The sequence below is a fragment of the Solanum tuberosum genome, unplaced genomic scaffold, assembly GCF_000226075.1.
Source record: "Solanum tuberosum cultivar DM 1-3 516 R44 unplaced genomic scaffold, SolTub_3.0 scf00073, whole genome shotgun sequence".
Lineage (NCBI taxonomy): Eukaryota > Viridiplantae > Streptophyta > Magnoliopsida > Solanales > Solanaceae > Solanum > Solanum tuberosum.
The window spans coordinates 1,365,691-1,384,851 of record NW_006239002.1 but is presented as its reverse complement, the minus strand read 5'-3'; the positions used below and the strand labels follow the sequence as shown (position 1 = coordinate 1,384,851).

Sequence of the window (19,161 nt, the reverse complement as noted above, 5' to 3'; positions counted from 1 at the left end):
GAAATTAGAAATATCTTTTAAAAACAACTGTTAATATTTTTTGGGAGGGGGTGGGGGTAGGGGTGAGGGTGGGGTAAAAAATTTGAATTTAAAAACAAGCTTTAAAATTATAATTTTTTTTGAAGGGGGGGTGGTTGGGGGGCTGGTTGAGGGTAGGGACAAAATAAATTGATTTTTTCAACAAAAAAGTAGTTATAATTTGAAATTGGAAGAGAGTTTTGGAAAATGTTTTCGTTAAGTTTTGAAGGGAAGTCATTTTCCTTAAATTTGAGGAAAATGAGTTGATTTGGAAAACATTTTCCAAATTTAACCCAACCAAACATGAGAAAATTGGAAACAAATGTTTTCCTTCATACCGAACACACCCATAATACATAAACATGACCCTTAACTTGACATCGACCGACAACTATGATCTTTAACTTTGAATGTGCACAAGTAGGCACTTAAACTTGTATAAAATTGAACAAATAGACACATTCATCCTACATGGCACCCTACATGAAAATTTTATATCCTACGTGGCGTCCTACATGTATTATGTCATGTAGGACACATGTGTTTAATTGTTCAATTTTATACAAATTTAAATGTCTACTTGTGTACACTCAAAGTTGGAGGGCATAGTTATCCGTTGAAGCCAAGTTAAGAGTCATGTTTATGTATTATTCCAATTTTAAATCTGTAACTAAAACTCATAGAGGGCTAAAAATTGACTATTTATGATTTTATCCCTTTATTAAGAAGCAGCTTAACTAAAAGCAATGCTGATTTATCTGATCTTTTTAAACTTGCTTTAGATTGAGATATAGTTATTATTATTTTTGTGTTATTAATAAAAGCAAGCCATGATCGGGAATAATTTGGCAACTAATAGTATCTAAATTTTACTTGGAGTAAATTACTTGATCCACATAAATGTTTTAAATTTGAGTTTTTAGAAACATGAGAAATCTCTAATAGAAAACGTTTCACTCTTAAATTAAGATACATCATAAGAATCTTAATTGGCATATAACAATTACCGTATTTTCTTTGTAAGACACTTGAAACTTCAACATCAAGGAGGGTCCTCCTTTTCAATTACTTAGCTTTTGAATATAAAGTTTCGAAAATAGCTATAAAAAATGAATGACCAAATTAGTTGATTCCTTTTGGACCTTTTTCTAATTCTATAATAATTAATAATAACAATAAGAAGCCACACAAATACTTTTCATTTCACATGTGAGAATGTTAACAAATTATTGGATTATCATATTTTAATATAATATAGTGCAAAATTATATTATTAAACATTAGTTTTTCCAAAATGTCAAAGAATAGAAAATGAAAAATATAGAAAGAATTGCTACAATATTTATAAATTCCACTATTAGAAAATACTCAGATTAATTAAAACATTAAACACAATTTTTTTTTTTCAAAAAGAGAAAAAGAAAAAAAGCATTTCAAGACTCTGTTCTTTCATGTGGATGATGCTCATGTAAATTACTTTGTTGATTAGATGCTTCTTCCTCTCTCATTTCCACCGGCTCCGGCACCGACACCGGCGCAGAACCGCCGGGACTACCGTTGCTGCTGCTCTCAGCAACCACCACCGGCGGCGGCGCCATAGTAACCGGTCGTGGTATCGGGTCGACCCGGCCATCGATACAAGACGCGCACTTGGTCTCAACCCATCCTTCAAAATCGTACTGAGCACGACCCATTATCTTCCGACCCGAACACAATCTGCCTATCATTACAGCGATGGCTCCCAATACAGCTATAACAGCAAGAACAGCGATTACGGGTCCAACCGACCCGTGACCCGGACGATCCGAATAAGCTTGTTGGCTCATAAACATGGGCGGTGGTAGCTGTTGCTGTAAAGGATATTCAGCTGGTGTAGATGACATTTTGAAGAATACCCAAAACTAAAAATTTCAAATCGAAGATATTCTTGTTGTTCTCCGATTCGAAAAGATAATCACATTAGATAATATTAATCAATAATTGGAAGGGGATATTTTGTGATTGAAATGAATAGAGAAAAAGTAAAAAAGGGGAAGAATGGCTGAATGGGGAGTGTTAACAATTTAGGTTTATGTTTGTGTGAGAGTGAAACAGAACAAAGCCCAAGAAAAATGCCTTTTAGTCTTAACTTTATACAAAAATGAGCAAAACAGGGGTGGTGTGGGTGGGGTGACTTACTTTTTTCTTTAAACAACTTTTTCTTTCTTTCTTTTGGTAGAGATAGAAGCTGTGGGAAACTGGTTCTTGATATGATATGAAATCTTGAAATGCCAGTATTAAAAAGAAGAGAGTCTGTACAAACTCTGCTATTAAAGCAAAAAACTTCCTCAAATTTGTTCTGTTCTGGTTCTGGTTCTGTTTATATATATAAAAAATCTCAGGAATTATTTCAGTAAAATGTAAATAGACCACCAAGAAATATCACAACTCTTTTAACTTATTAGTAGTTTGAATTTAGGACTGATCTGGTTCTGTTTCATCCGACTTTTGAACTTTTATTTGCTTTAATCACATTTTCTAAGTCCTGAAGAAAAACAAAAAACATGAAAAATTTCATAAGTAACAAGATTAGTATCCCTTATTTTGCAAAAAAATAGAAACTCGAAGCCTGGGCGTAACCACACATAGTTCAGGATGGTCAGTGGGATACCGTTCATAATAAAATCGTTAACGAAATTTCTCAGTTCAAGACTAATTAAGATGAAAGGGAAGTGTAATGGATATTGGACCATTAGTTCAGAGTTACAAGAGTCAGAATTGAATGAAGTTTGCAGGTACAAAAAGAGAGTGGTAACAACAAATCTGCAAGAAATCCTGTAAAGGCATCTTTGTACTGCACAAAATGGCCTAGTCACGCTCGGAATAATTCATAAAATTGTACTGAAAAAAGTTTCAAATCTTGAGTCTCTGGGCTCATATATATTTAACTGTTGTACAACAAGTACTCTCTCTATTCTGTACTCCCTCCGTCCCATTTTATGTGAGGTACTTTGATTCGATACGAAGTTTAAGAAAAAAAAAAGACTTTTAAAATTTGTGGTCTAAAATGAATGATAGAAATTTGTGTGACTGCAAATTATTTCATTAAGGGTAAAATTGACATTTTATAGTTAAATTGTTACTTTATATAGAAATGTCATTTTTTTTGGGACTGACTAAAAAGAAAAGTAAGTCATATAAATTGGGACAGAGTGAGTAATTTATTTTGGACTTCGTACATGTATTAAGAGCTGAAATTGCGCAGGAAAATTAGCGGCATCTCATATTCTTTCGATAATACTATAAGATAGATTAGAAAGGACTTTATTTTGGAGATTACAATGATTTATTTGGTATCTCAAGTTCTAGTTCTAAAAATAGATATTTGTTACAAGTAGAGGGTCCCATATACAAAGCTGGGGTGCACGTGCACTCGTTAATTTTGGAAAAAAATATGTATATATATTGAAAAACTGATAGAAACTAGAATATAGTAATTAACCGTATATTCATGAGGAGCATATGAGTATCTCATACCGTTGGTACAAGCCAAAGAAATCACCTATGAGACCAAAGTTTGAATCTAACTGAAGTCATATTTTATTATTTTTATTTAAAATTTAGATTAATGCACCAAAAATTTTCAAATCATCAATTCGATCGGCTTAACTAGAATCCCCATATCATATTCTGATTGAAATATGACATGATTAGCCAATTGTTTATATATAATATTTTTATTTTTAAGTGTTACAGATAAGTTTGCTTTAGTTAACAAAGTCAAAAAGGTCAGCAATCATCCTTAATTTCCTTGGCAAAGTTCATCCATTTTGCATTTTAAAAGGTTCCAATAATGTTTAGTGACTTCTACATTTATCCAAGTCAAAAGTTCATGCCTTTCCCACAATTTATTACTTCTAGTTAGGATATTAATCATGCAAAATTATTAATACCAAAAGCAATACTAGGTAGGCGTTTGGCCATAGTAATTTGTTTTGATTTAAAATTAATGTTTGTTTATGAAATTTGCACAAAATTATAATCTTAATTTCAAATTATGACTTTGAACTCTAAGTTTTTAAAATTTGACATATAAATTTATATTTTGTAAAAAAATAATTTCATTTTAAATTTGCAAAGAAAGATCCATAGTGATATCAATGTGAAATTGTCCGTACCGTGAGAAAATATTATATTAAAGAATAATTAGTAATTTTATCGTTAACTAATGATTTTTTAAAATTGTATACTTAAAAATTTATAATAGCATACGATCGTAAGTATTTACTTATATAAAAAAATAAAAATATGAGTATAATTTATAAATTCATCGACTTACTGATATCATACCTATGAAGTATAATTTTTTCATTTAGTAAAATTATATTAGACATATGGAAATTTTAATCGTTTTCGCGAGGAGCAGAAGAAACAAGACCGAAGCAAATATTCGCGAGTTTAGGTTTTGTATATTTAACATATAGAGTATTTAATAAATTTTAAAATTTTATGATTCTAAATTAAAAGTATATTAAAATCTTTTTTAATGTTATAATCTCAAACATATTATGTGAAAAATTAAAATTAAAAAATTATACATAAATATATGTTAATTTTTTTTTTTTTAAGTCTTTATAATTTTTTTTTGCTCCTTTGATGATTTGAACTCACCACCCAAAAATGAGAAGTTATTTATTGATGGTTTAGTGGGGAAAGTGCAATTGAGTAGAAACATACTCATGAAAAGGTGTCAAAAAAGAATCAGTGGTGAGAGAGGAATATCTGTGTGTCTTGGGCCTTGGGGATAGTGATGACTGATAATACAGAAGAAACACACAAAAAAAAATTAAGATGCTTTTTTGCAGGAGATGACATAGGATAAATTAAAAGGTTGATGGATTGATGTAAATATATAGCACTACTAAAAGACAGAGATTTAGTCAGGCCTCACCCCACTCTGCCAATCCAACTACAATAATTTTGGGATTCAACGTTTTTACAAATAATCTTTTTATCTTTGTGAGTTAAGTGTAAGACTCTATTTTATCTGAATTTCACTTATAAAATTATATTGAATATGTTATAATTGTTGGATTAGCTTGTGTTTATTTCCACTGATTTCATGGATAATATACTATTTCTCGTTAATAAAAATACATATCAGATAACTTTGTTCTACAAAATAAGTGAGAAAATCATTTTATTTTATTCATTTTTTTGAATCTATGGTTCTCTTGTCCTTTCTTTCCTTTTCCTTATCTTTACTTGTCTTTATATAATCAAAGGTCTTGGGTTTAAAGCATGTATACGAAGAATATTTTGTTGAGAGAGTCACTTTTGAATGAGTTTTATACCGCATGATTCGAATTTAATTAAGACTTTAATGCAGATTATGTGAGAAATTAAAAAGAAAAAAGAAATTAATATACTACATACAATTCTAACTATAGAATTATTAAAAGGAAATTTAGAGAACATAGAATCAGTGACAACATAAAATTGAAGGGGCATTGAGCATAAAGAACAAAAGAGTACAATGTTTTTTTAGCACATCGAAAGTCAAGCATTAGGACCACTTTTTCCTTCTTTAAAATATTCTAATAGACCAAAGTTTTCTTATTTAAGTGGGATCCCATTGTCCATATATTTCCTTCGTTCCAATATAAAATAAAATCGACACTTTTTAATGATCCAAAATGAATAAATCAAGGCGAAATAATATAATAAAACGAAAATATCTACTTGAACGATATCATTTGATATATAGTTAAATTATTAGTACAAACATAGATACTGAAGCAAGCACACTTGATAAACTTTGTCTAATAATTAAACTAAACATACTTGACAGAAACACTTTAATAGTAGTAATTTACAGAGCCACATACTTTTCTAATTTGTCCAGTTTCTCCAGTAAGGACCCCAACATTTCCTAATTTCACCATTGATGCAGCAAAGTCTTGGAAGAAAAGATAAGGGTACAAACTGTAGGATTTTACCATATCAGCTGTCTCAGAATTTGACATTAGAGCTTGATCAGATTCAAGAAGTCCTGTGTTGATCATAAGGTTTCTGTAATATGCATTGTCGAATCGCGTAACGGATTGAATGTCTAGAGGAGTAATTTTGGTGTTGGGTCCCTCTTCAGGACAAGTGCTTTGCAAATTTGACAACATTGAAGAATCAAGAATTGGATCTGGCTTTCCTGAGTCTTGATAGTTGAAAAGTCTCCTCTTGAATGTGAAACATTGGGCAAAACCAATTGTGTGTGCTCCTATATCACACGAGACAAGTCATACGTAGAGTCAGAAATTTCATTAAGGAGAATTAATTTTAGACGGCCTAAACTAATATTTGAACCATACTTAATGTTGTTACACTAGAAACTTTCAAGGAGCTAGAGTCTATATATGCAAACAAAAATGATTGTTGTTATCCTATTTTGCATTATAATGTTCCTACGAAGGGGGATTAAATCGAACCATGTAGGTCTGCCACTAATAAGAGACAAATTTAAATCATCAATACAAATGCAGATTTAACTTTATACTAATAAGATTAAAGGTACCTGAAAGAACCACTACATCCCTTAGATCAAGGCCCTTATCAGTAAACTTGGCCGCGATTTTATCCAGGGGCTCAAAGGGTGAAGGTAATTGGTCATTTGCTGCCTTCTCACTTGCAGTTAGTCCATCTCGTCGACCAAGTAAAACTGGCCAAAATGGTCCTCCTGACTGTAAAGGAAGAAAGGAAAATATATTGTCTTTGGTTCATTTCCAGGCATTACAATACTTGAGTAAATATGTTGCTACTTACCATGACAACAACTTCTCTAGCTGCAAGAGTTAATATATCCACACAAGATACAGTTAATGGACAAGCTCTTTCAAGGTCAGCTTTTATGTTATCGATTGTCTCAAATCCTCGGACTGAGTTGCGATTTGGTGCAGCATTCTTCTCACCCTTGAAATCATTTGTGTCATCAAGAAGCACGGATCCATCACAACCCTGTCAAACATAAGCATAAACTGATGACTCAATAAAGTATTACCCTAAGAGTATGCAATTAAACGTACGTGGATGAGTACTCAATAAGAGAAAATTACATTTACAAAACAGTCGTGGAAGTGCAAACGGAGGAGGGATGCAGCTATTCTGGAATCATTACGGAGAGCTGACCAAACATTCCAACGAATGATCCTAGGCAAGACGGGGCATGCTCTATCATAGTAACTGTAATCAAGCTGACCAGAAGTTAAGGGAGCCATAATACTAATCATACAGAAAAAAACAGTAAGGCAGGGGAACAAACTACGACTCGCCATAACTTAACTGATTCTTGTGACTTGTGTTGAGCTACATAGAGCAATTTATATACGACTAAGTTACATTAGTGGACTTAAGAGTGGGAATGCCACTATGTACATGTGAGCTTAATGGACATGTAAGCATTACAATTTTATACTATATTTTACTAAAGTTCAGTGCTGATGAAGTTATCCACTTTGATATTTATACATTAGTTAGACAAAATGCAGCAAAGATATTATATAGAGTTTCGACAATGCATCCAACCACTGAGAGATGAAAGTGCATGTCAATCAAAGCACTTATGACTTCAATGGAACAGTGTATATCCGCGGAATAACAAGACAAGTCTGGAAATAAAACAGTGTTAAACTTTTGAGTTACTGATGACAAAATTGAATATTTCAAGATATTATTTTTGAAGACGGATTAATTCAAGTTGGATCTTCTAAGCCATTCAGAAACCAAATGACAGCACTGCGAAAGCAAGCAATCACTTTGAATCAGGTCACAGGAGCTGTACCTGAAATCATGTTGGTGAGTTCCTTGGATCAAATATATAGATATTTTGGTAATTTTTGATTACCCCATCAAAACTGCATAGTTTTCTATCATTTTTGTACCTTCCGGGCTGATTTCTCATATGGTCATTCAACTAACAATTGTTATCTTAGTTAGCTTTCTTCTACAAAGAAACAGCTTCAAATTATAACACAAAAGAACATGCTATTGACAGCAATCAAAATCAATGAAAGCATATTTACATGTATTAAAACATCTATTGGGACATTAATATTAGTATACTACCATATAGTCCTTACTTAATCCAGATTTATGTCACAGACACGTCTTTTTCTTCGCTACAAAAGCAAGTCCTAGCTCTAAATCAGATGGCTTCATTCAACAAATTAAATTAGAGCAAGTAACAGAATGTCAAACTTGGATAGCTATGACCTAATCAGCCATTATTCGATGTACTTGAACAAAAGTATTTTTTAAATAATACAGTTGAGAATAAGACAGAATTAACATGAATGTCCACTTTTCAAATGAGACAGAAACTAAAATAAGAGATTTGAACATGTGCTGAAAATTCCATTCAGTAGAAATAATGCAGGATACTGTCATTGCCACTGTATTATATTATCTTTAATAAATAGTGGAGAAGACAAGATATACTAACAAGTATCTGCTGGTATTATATATGCATATGCATATCATAGAAAAATGTATAGACAAAGCGTGCGTGCACCACTTTTTATAGCTTAATTCCTCATCCCACAAAAGGCCAAGATGTCATATTCTATTGGAGTGCCGGTTAAAGGGATTATTAGAACAATGAATCTCAGAAGAAACGTTGACAAATATATATAGTTGATTTCTCATATGCTCACTCAAATATTTTTTTGTTGCTGTTGAAGAGAATTGGAATATAGAGGAAAGGTGTTTTTTAAGATATAACTATTATTAGTTGAGTGACTACGAGAAATCTAACCCTAACACAATATAAAGTCTTTTTTTTATTGAAGAAAATTGAAATCCAGAAGAAAGGTTTTGTGTAATCTGAGACATCAACCCTAAGACAGTATAAAATCCCCAAAAACGAACAGGCCAAAAGGGGAAGAGTTTCATAAAGATTGAATGAGCAAACAAAAAAAAAATGGCCCATGCAGGTCTCGAACCTGCGACCTTCGCGTTATTAGCACGACGCTCTAACCAACTGAGCTAATGGGCCATTGTTGAACTATTAGTTGCTGAAATTCAATATGTCCAATTTATTGGTTTTCGAAAGCTGCCGGAGTCTTTTCTTCTCCGGTGGTTATATGTCGCTCCTGTATTTACGTTTACTTTCATAAGGCCCCTAACCCGTTTGAAAATGATTTTTTATTACTGATTTTAATCAGGTTAGTTTGGAGTTAAAATTTTGTTTGGATATATCATTTAGATTTTTAAAGTTAAATAATGTTTTATAAACATAAAAATCTTTTAACTTGTAAAAACTATTAAAATTTTACTTACTTTTATACAAACTTACTAAATGAGCAAATCATAATTCATAATTTTTTTTATAAAATATCCTAAAACATCACATTAATAAACTACATATCTCCTCCATGTTTGTAATTTATATGGTCACTGTTACAGAGTTTTTTTTTTTTTTTTTTATCGTATCCTTGAAGGAAGGAAACAACTCAAATCCTTAGCAATAATGAACAGATAATAATTCTTTTAAGGACATATAAACAACTTATGGGCTTGGTATATTTTTTTTCTCTCTCTTCTACATTTTTTATTTACTACTTTGAATACAGGATACTGTCAAGTGACGATAGTAATTTTATATTCAATTCGTAGAGTTTAAGATAATACACAACCACACTTGTCTATATACAACAATTACTCTCTATAATAACAATCACTATAATAATTATGTTTTCTTGTGAAGTCAATGTTTCATGCTAATAATAAAAATATCTTGCTATTATTATATATCAACTAAAAAATATCGGGACAAACAACATTAATGTTATAAATTAATGCACGTTGATAAAAGGCAAAATCAAAATGGTCTCATTTTGCTCGATCTCTTTCTAAGTTCCTTATTCCCTTAAACAGGAACATGAATCAATAATCATAATTTATGCCAACAATTATATATTGAACTGAAATGAATCAAAAGAATATAAATGGTGGATAATCTGTCAATAATGCAAAAAAAAGTAGAATCAAATCTCAGATTCCAGAACAAAAAACAAGTTATAAATAGTCTCAAAGCGCAGACTTATATACTACTATACACTTTTGTAAAATGAATGAATGCTCAAAAATCACTGCATAAAAGTGGAACATAACATTATTTCCTTGACTCTCAAAAACTCTGAAATCCAAAATCTTTTTTTTTTCTTTTGGTGACTAACCAAAGGGGAAATAAAATTGATCAAATTTCCAATCAATTAGGCAACATGTACTCCGGATATAACAGTAGCTGTGAGAGGCTTCCCTCTTCCCATGGTGAAACCTCTCGTTCCATCGGGCATTCTTGGCCCTTTTGTAACTTGTCTCACTGGTCCTTCACCTAAACCTGAGCTGCTGCTGCTTTGTGGAAGTGCAGCAAGTAGGCCTCGACCACCATGAATTTGAGGACGCATTCTTAATTTCCCACGTCCTTTGTTCCATGCTTTCTTGGCTGATCCTACACCGTCTTCAACCTAACATTTTTAATACCACGATTATTAATATACTGACACTGTATATAAGTTAAATCCTTAATAATAAACAATGACATTACTTACATTATTGCTATCAGAGTCTTCAGAGGGCAGTCCATCTTCATCATCAAAACATCCTTCAAATTCACACTTTCTGATCTTTAGTATAGACTTTGGCTGCAATTTCAACGAAACAATTCATAACAACTATTCGAGAACTGTGAAGCAAAACTGATAGGATGAGACTTACTGAACGTCTGAGGAGTAACCTCACTCTTAGGCCTTTTCTCCAATTCCTTTCATCATTTAACTTCTCAACCTGATCAAATTCAAAATGAATAAAAAGTAAAGCGACTAAACTCAAGAACTTAAATTAATCTTAAAAATGTATCCACATACTGCTCTCTCAGCTGCTTCAGGATTCTCAAACTCAATCAGTGCATGGAGCTTCAATATGAACAAGAACCAAAAAAAAAAGAGAATGAGTGGATCAGAGTAATCTGTTAATGACTGAAATTTAGTTTCGAGTTAGTCTTTTAATACCTTGTTGCTAATGCCAATGTCTCCTCTAGCACGCGACAAGTTTGGATCCTGGGGATGACATACACGGATGGTTTTGACACTTGAATTGGAAATATAACAAGTTAGTTCAATTTGCTATAGAATAAACACAGTTAAGTAGATGAAAAATATGGACAAAAGGGGTAAAAATATCACCTTCCAGCTACCTTGAATATTTTCTCAATGTTGTGATGGGAGTGATCATCTGGTAAATTCTCAGCAACAACTGTGCGTAACTAAAAGTAGGAACCCCCAAAGCATAAAAATATGAAACTAATCAAAACTATAATATATGAGAAAATATGTATGTATACCTGCAAATCCTCTTTATCCTTATCAGTAAATGGAATTCTTCTTTTAACCTTCTTGCCATCATTGCTTACAATCTTCAACAAAGTATAGAAAAACTGAGTCGTTTATCGATGTTCATAAATTCAAATTAAAAAAAGTTTATAAATGTACCAGTTTTGTAGAGGAGAGGAGGGCATGAGCAAGTGTCTGCTGGTTAGTTATGAGGGACTTGATTTTCTTCGTAGCCGAAACAGAGGAAATTGGGACTGAAGTCATCATAATATAAATCAAAAGACATTCAAATGCAGAACAGAATAAGAAATAACGTTTTCTAATACTGACCAAAGCCTTCAAGGTCCTTATTCATCTGTCTCAATAAGCTCTCATTTGCCAGCAAGCTCATGTCACTAAGTTGATATTCAACCTAGATCATGAAACAGAGGTTTTAAGTTAAAAAAATCATGAGAATGGAGTGAGAGATGAAAAGAGACCTGTTTAATGATCTTGTTCTTGACATCTTCAGGAAGAACATCTTTTTGAAGCAACGCAGAGAAATTTTGATTAGGAACATAAGAAAGAGTGTCTTGATCAGCAACATATAACCAATCAGAAGTAGTATTACCCCCAGAAACATACTGAAAATATGGGTAAAAATAACTTGAAATTGGAGTTGTTGTATTATGAGATCTTGGTACAAATTCAGGTGCTTGCACATTAAATTTGAAACATGCACTATCATTATTAGCTTCAAAATGTCTACTTTCTTGAATACATTCTTCAACAACTCTTTCAGGTTGCAATTGTGCCATATTCTTTTCTTTTTTTAGTAACTTAGAATTAATTTTCTTGAAGATTTATGAACATAGTATATTCATTCATATCATAGTGTTTGTTTTCTCTTTCCATTGATCTAGTTGAATGGTGGAGCGACAAAATTGGTACACTCTCTCCACATTTGACCAATTATTTATTCCGACCTTTCCTAACTGCATGCCTTTATTCTTGATCCTATAGCCACTCACTCAACTTATTCATAAAAACATCTCTTTTAGAAATAAAATTAAAATACACTTTTGTCTAGTGATATGAATTTGTTAGAATGATTTTATTTTATTAGAAGAAAGAATGTCCCAAGATTGAGTCAAATTTAGGCACGTTCAGATCAATAAACAGATTGTGACCTATAACCCATGCACAATTCGCTTTTTGCCAAAAATGACTCGGATAACGGGTTATAACCCAATTCACATGACAAGATTCAAATTTGAAGCCCTTTTAATTTTAATTTTAAAGAAAAAAATATGAATATCATTATATTTTCTTTAATTATATATAGCAAATTGATTTCAAATTAACATAATTCTGAATGACTTGATTATTTTACATATGAAACGACAACAATAATAATATGGTGTGATTTCATAAGAAAGGTCTGGAGAGCGTGAAGGAAAAACTACAAAATATGGCAAACATCAATATATATTTAAGACAAATGGCTACATTTTTTTAAAAATAGATTTTATGGATATAAATACACAATTAATAGCAAAGCTAATGATATATAAATAATTTGTTTTTTTTATATAATAAATAAAAATAAATATTAAATAAGATGCTTATTATTACACAATAATTAATTAGTCAGACATATTTTCATCTTTCTTAAACGGTTGTAATCAATATTTTCCTTTTGCAATGTTTCTATCTCATCAAACTTGCCATCATCAACATTTTCTCTTTCTTCAAATTCTCTACGTCAATATTTTTTTATTCATTCCCCAAATTATTCCTTCCGATTCATTATCATTTTGCACGATTCCAGAAAAAAGTTTGATGGTGTGTATCAATTATGTATCACATGATTGTAGTTTTTTTCTTGATTCTATGAAGATTATAATTGTATACATATATATTTTCATCTATTTTTCATAGGGTTTCGATTGAAGATTTTGTTTCTCCATTACAATGGTTGAAAGTGGTACTCCGAGAAGGGTTACAAAATGTATACATTTATTTGACAAATTAGTGGATGAAATACCTTCTTTTGATTTGTATATTACTCAAGAGCAAGTCAAAATTTTAGGATCTATTATTGTGATTGAGAAAGAAAGAAGAAGAAAGAAGGTTAATGAGCTTATACCATTGAAGTTGTGTGACGAAATCGAACATGCAAAATCAGTAAAGAGGAAAGAAGGTTCAAAACCTTTAAAAGTGAAAATCAATCTAGAAAAAAAAATTCAACAATGTTGATTCAGGTGGTAGTGGAAAAAGAGTAGTTCAACAAGAATCGGAGGAAAACGAGATTGAAGTTTGTGTTCTTTATAATTTTAGAATAATGTCATATATATACACTTTCATTATGTGAAATTGTCATTATGTGTTGTCATCTAGTATTGAAATAGTTTAACAAGTTGAATTTGTATGTATATAGTTGAAAAAATATATTGTTGAGGGGTTGTGTGATTGTCAATTTTGTATACAGTAGAATACTTGTATACATAGTTCGACACACATGTATATTTGTATTGTTATACTTTCATCAATACTTTACATTTCCGTGTTAGTCAAACATAGCATTCATATTGATAATTTGTAGAGTAGAATGCATACAATTTTGGATACTTCTATTGTGTTAATGTGAACAATATAAGAAATTGAAATACAAATAGAGAGAGTTATACTTGTCATTTTTTTTTTATGTATCTTCATCTTGTATTGAAATAGTTAAACAAGTTCAATTCGTATATATATAGTTGTAAAAAAATGAGTACCGAAAGAACATGAGCAAAAAGAGATCGAATGATTGTGAAAATGTCAATTTTGTATATAGTAGAATACTAATATACATAGATAGTTGGATACACATGTATCTATGTATGCATTTTTATTCTTTCATCAATACTTACATTTCTATGTTAGTCAGTCATTCTATCCATATGAATGTTTGTAGAGTAGAATACATATAATTCTTGATAGTTCTATTGTAGTAATGTGAACAATACAAGACATTGAAATACAATTAGATACAAGTTATACTTGTCAAGCTTTTGAACGAAACAATACATATATACTTGGATAATTACATATACAATTGGATACTTCTAGTGGATAAGTTTCACTGTCAATTGATTATTAGTTTCACTTTGCCACATTAAATGGATGTACATGATACATTAATACTTTTGCATTTGATTATTTGTATTTCAATCTAAATATATTATTGCATTCGTATGAATATTAATAGAATTGAATACATATATACTTGTATACTTTATAGTGTACTAATGTGACTAGAAGAAAGAAATTGAGATTTATACTTTTCAAATCTTTTATACTAAACAATTTATATGTACTTGGATATTTACATATACAATTGGAGACCTATAGACTATAGTGCATTTCATTGCCACTTGTTTTGGATTTTCATATGTCGTTGTCACTTGGATTCGACTGAACATATACCCGTACTCCCATATCGTTGCATAGTTTCACATGAGTATCATTACCTTTGATATTGTATTTGATGGTGATACACGTTGTAGTCAGATCAATGTTCAATTGGCCCGAAATTAATTCAACTAAATCAGAATACGAAGTATATTCTTTCAATACAATTCCATCAATACTATATTCTATATAGCAATTTTCATCGTTTCATTTTTCAGCACGTTTGATCAATACTGTTAGCTTGCCATTGAATTCAACTATTTTCGATTCATGAATAAGAGCAATGAAAAATGGAGCAATTTTTAAAAAAATAAATGAAAAGAATCAAAGCAGATCATTGTTAATTGGTAATTATGACTTGTTAATTGATTAATGAAAAATTGAGAGTTTAAAGGGATTAGTTAAAGGTCTGTCAATTATAAATAAGAAATTTTACACTATTTAGTGCTTTATAATTTTAAATATATTAATGTATTAACAAAAAAAATGGGCAGGCATAGAATACGGCTATATTAAGTTAGAAAGTATAGCCATTTTATGTAAATATCATACTTATGGCTATTTCAATTTAATAACCCTTAAAGTATAGTCATTTTTGTAAGTTGCTCATTTATTAATGAGCATTTTTGCATTCAACCCGTTTAAGCATGACTAAGTTGAACGAATTATTTAAAATGAATTGATTTTGTCTACTCTAATTTTGGGAAGGAATAGTAGAATTACTCAACTTGATATTCTTATGGGCTCTTTTTTTTTCTTTTTTCTTTTTCTGAAAGCCCGTATGCAAGTCCAAGATCATTCCCTTCCAAGTTCTCTTTACTATTCAAGGAAGCGCTATTTTCCAACTTAGGACTATTATTGTGATCACTTAGGATAATAACATTTCAAGCCCATATGCAATTTGTTCTCCATTATTTTTCATATAACTTCTTCATGTATTTTTTTTTATAATTGTTTTGTAAATGCTAGGGGTGTTGAATAGGCGGGTTGAATTGAAATTGAAGATATTAAAATGGGTTGATATTGAAATTGAGTTGGGTTCTGAACTGCCCAAGTTTGTTTGGGCTCAAATGGGCTTAAAAACGGGTTGGGTCTTGTTCCGCACAATTTGACCCGTTTAATCTCGATAATTTTAATATATTGTTATTTAAATTTTATAACCACAATTTGAATTTCAACTCAAGATTATTATTTTAAAAAAAAAGTTGCAAATGGATGGATAAAATCCTAAAAGATATAAAATAAGATAGTAATTCATACCTTCAGTATAGGAACATACATTAAATCAATGCAAATAAATAGTCTTAAAACGGGTTGAAATTGGAGATTAAATTGGGTTCAATTGATGATTCTTTTGAAATGGGTTAAGGCTTGTTGAGATTGAACCCAATCAAATTATCTTGAGTCAAACCCTTAAAATTCTGGACGGATTGGGCGGGTTAGTTATAATTGGGCTCATTTTTGACACCTCTAGTATATGCGGTACTTGAGCCAAGAGTCCATCGAAAATAACCTCTCTATCTTCACAACTCACAAGGTAGGGGCAAATCTGCGTAGGCATCACACCACTCTCCCCTCACACAAATTGGACATTGTAAAATTATGCTAGATATATTATTGTTATGGTTTGCTTCGATATAATTTTTCTCATGAAACTTATCTTCAAAAATGTTTTCAGAAGATTGTCTAGATTTTAATTTACTATTATAAGTTTGTCAGAAAATATAATATCTATATGTTTTTACTCTTATATGTTTGTCAAATACCCTTCTCATTTTTTTCAAAAATGAAGATTGTCCATTAGAAAAAAGATTGGTTATTTTAACACCAACGACAATTATAAGTTGACAAAATAACATATCCTTTCGACTTTCATAAAGATGTTAAAATGTTTGAATATATTAATCATTTTTTATATATAATGATTAATCAATATCATAAAGTCACGTTGCCTAGCTAATGTTCTTTATTTATTGATTATTTATTTTTTGTTAAATAAGCTATTTCACACTGAATAGATAGTGAAGTTGATGTAACATGCCAGTTTGTTTGCACCTAATTTCAAGCTAACATTTTATAATGTGAATTAAACAATAAAGTGATAAGGCTACATAAAAAAGATATTCTTAACAATTCTGGAAGTACGATAACGACTTGTTTGGTGGATAGAGGTCAAGAATGATGAAGAGGCACAAATAATAACAAAACCATTTTTTGCCCATTTCTTAATGGAAGAGTTGTTTATTCATTTATTTATTTTCTTGTCCCATATTTCTTATGGATTTGACCTCAACCTAGTTGGGTCACTCTTTCACGATTTGGAAATATGGGAGAACTTTTTTACGATTTTATAAAAAGTGCTTTACTCTTAAAATATGAATTAATAGAGTCTAAAATAAATATCAGACACTAAGAAATCAAATGAAAGAAGCAGAATTATAAAATGTTACTAATATTTAAGCAAATTGGCAAGTTGAAGAGCAATTTTGACATTAATTTATATCCAACAATGTTGTATAAGCAAGTTGAATTAAAATGATAGATTTTAAGTAAAGTGCCTATATAATTATTTAAAAGATTGTTTGGAATAATATGAGTTGAAATTAGATAGTTGAGCAAGAGATCATGAGATAACTTATCCAACTTAAATTGATTTTACAAATATTTTTTGTTGGCAATTATATTAAAAGAGTATCTATTCTAGAGAGGTAAGGAACACCTCCAATCACTATGTCTAAAAAATTTCACCATATTAAAAGATAAATAGAAGAACTAATGATAAAAAACAAATTTAAAATAAGATTTTTATAGGAATTTCATATTTTAACTATCAATTATTCTCTTTACTTATCTAAACTATTACTTCGTTTATATTTAAAAAAATACTTCCATGTGTGTTTTAATAAATATTTTTAAAAAACTAGTTAAAATATTAGATCAACGAAAAGATAAATAATTTTCAAGTATGTTTTTAACCATTGCATCATTACATGTTATCACAGGTCTATTTAAACTATTAAATACTCTATATTTAGTTATTTATTTTTGACTTGGCACATCTATTAAGAAAATAATAATTGACATAATAAATACTCCCATATCATTTTATCTCTATCAATTGATAGAATTTCAAAATCAATTTATTCATTAACGAAATTCTACTTGTTTCGAAAATATTAACTCTCTAAATAAATTAATGATATAATAGGTAAAAAAATATTATCATTTCTTGATTTGTTAAAAATGACAAGTAAAAAGTCAAAATTAGACAAGTAAAAGAGTTCATACTTCATAGCTCATAGGGAGTAATGATTACTCTCCCCATTTCAAAATAACTGATTGTCGAGACATTTTTTCATATTTCAAATTAATTCAATTGTTCAATCTTCAAGACCACTTTTATAATATTCTTCTATTTTAAACTTTTCATTTGGATTTTCTATGTAATGAATTTAAGAAACTTTAATTGTTTTGAATTATTCTAAAGATTAATTTGACAAAAATCAATAAGGACGAATGAAAAACAATATCTAATTTATGTCTTCATCTTCTTTTTTTTAAAAGTGTGAAACTGAAACACCCTAACAATTCAATTATTTTGAAATTAATATTACTGTAAATATTAAATGAAATGTATTCATTCTACGATCAATTTATAATCTTTGGAGAAATTAATGATCCAAAAATGTTCAGACACAATCACGTGTCGATAAAATTCATAAATGAGAATTTGTATTTTTCCTCCACTAAAAAAAATAGCTTACTTTAATGTACGAGGATTTATACATCTTCTTAATTGATTGTAAGAATTCATATAACGTTTTCTTGATATTTTTGAAGAAAAACAGTTGCTATATATTCAAAACTACATAAAATATGATAGTAAATTACGCTCAAGTAAATCATAGTTATAAGAGTGTCGGTTATTTTATTAGAGGATTATATATTTTCACTCAGATCTTTTTCACCAAATAGTGGTAAATAATTAAGAAATCTATGTGGGCACACTAACCATATCTTGTACATAAAGATTCCTTCTCTATTATTTTGCTGCTGAAACTGACCTTTTTTGTCACACTCTTTGGATATATATATATATACACACATCTTAGTTTTCGAATTCTTTTTATTTTTGAGAAAAAAATTAATTTTTATAATGCTGGCTTGAGATAAACTTTAATCGAAGAAACTTCATCGGAAAGTGATTGGACCATCTCCAACCCACGTCTATTTTATCTCCAATTCACGTCTATTTTATCTCCAACCCACGTTCTGAAGGGTGATTAGGGCGTCATGCGGAAGCATACAATTTGCAAATCATATAGTTGATAAATTATATAACAAAACC

The 19,161-nt window shown here is 30.2% G+C and overlaps 3 protein-coding genes and 1 non-coding gene across 4 annotated transcripts; all 4 read right to left on the bottom strand.

Moving 5' to 3' along the window:
- Positions 1-1,288: 1,288 nt before the first annotated feature.
- Positions 1,289-2,343, bottom strand: LOC102600789 (uncharacterized). The gene has a single exon (XM_006346379.2). It carries the CDS (start codon positions 1,899-1,901, stop codon positions 1,452-1,454), a length of 450 nt encoding a protein of 149 aa, XP_006346441.1. The 5' UTR covers positions 1,902-2,343; the 3' UTR covers positions 1,289-1,451.
- A 3,414-nt stretch (positions 2,344-5,757) lies between these two features.
- LOC102604048 (peroxidase 10) lies at positions 5,758-7,361 on the bottom strand. The gene is made up of 4 exons (XM_006346463.2): positions 7,104-7,361; positions 6,814-7,005; positions 6,566-6,731; positions 5,758-6,271 (listed from the first exon to the last, which is right to left on the bottom strand). Exons 1-4 carry the CDS (start codon positions 7,320-7,322, stop codon positions 5,856-5,858), a joined length of 993 nt encoding a protein of 330 aa, XP_006346525.1. The 5' UTR covers positions 7,323-7,361; the 3' UTR covers positions 5,758-5,855.
- Positions 7,362-8,966: 1,605 nt separating this feature from the next.
- TRNAI-AAU (transfer RNA isoleucine (anticodon AAU)) lies at positions 8,967-9,040 on the bottom strand. The gene has a single exon. It is a non-coding gene; the product is annotated as a tRNA-Ile (tRNA).
- A 1,204-nt stretch (positions 9,041-10,244) lies between these two features.
- LOC102603710 (la-related protein 6C) lies at positions 10,245-12,314 on the bottom strand. The gene is made up of 10 exons (XM_006346462.2): positions 11,858-12,314; positions 11,709-11,790; positions 11,538-11,632; positions 11,390-11,461; positions 11,232-11,311; positions 11,058-11,136; positions 10,914-10,961; positions 10,765-10,833; positions 10,599-10,691; positions 10,245-10,514 (listed from the first exon to the last, which is right to left on the bottom strand). The coding sequence occupies exons 1-10, from the start codon at positions 12,173-12,175 to the stop codon at positions 10,260-10,262; spliced, it is 1,191 nt and encodes a 396-aa protein (XP_006346524.1). The 5' UTR covers positions 12,176-12,314; the 3' UTR covers positions 10,245-10,259.
- Between the last annotated feature and the right edge of the window lie 6,847 nt (positions 12,315-19,161).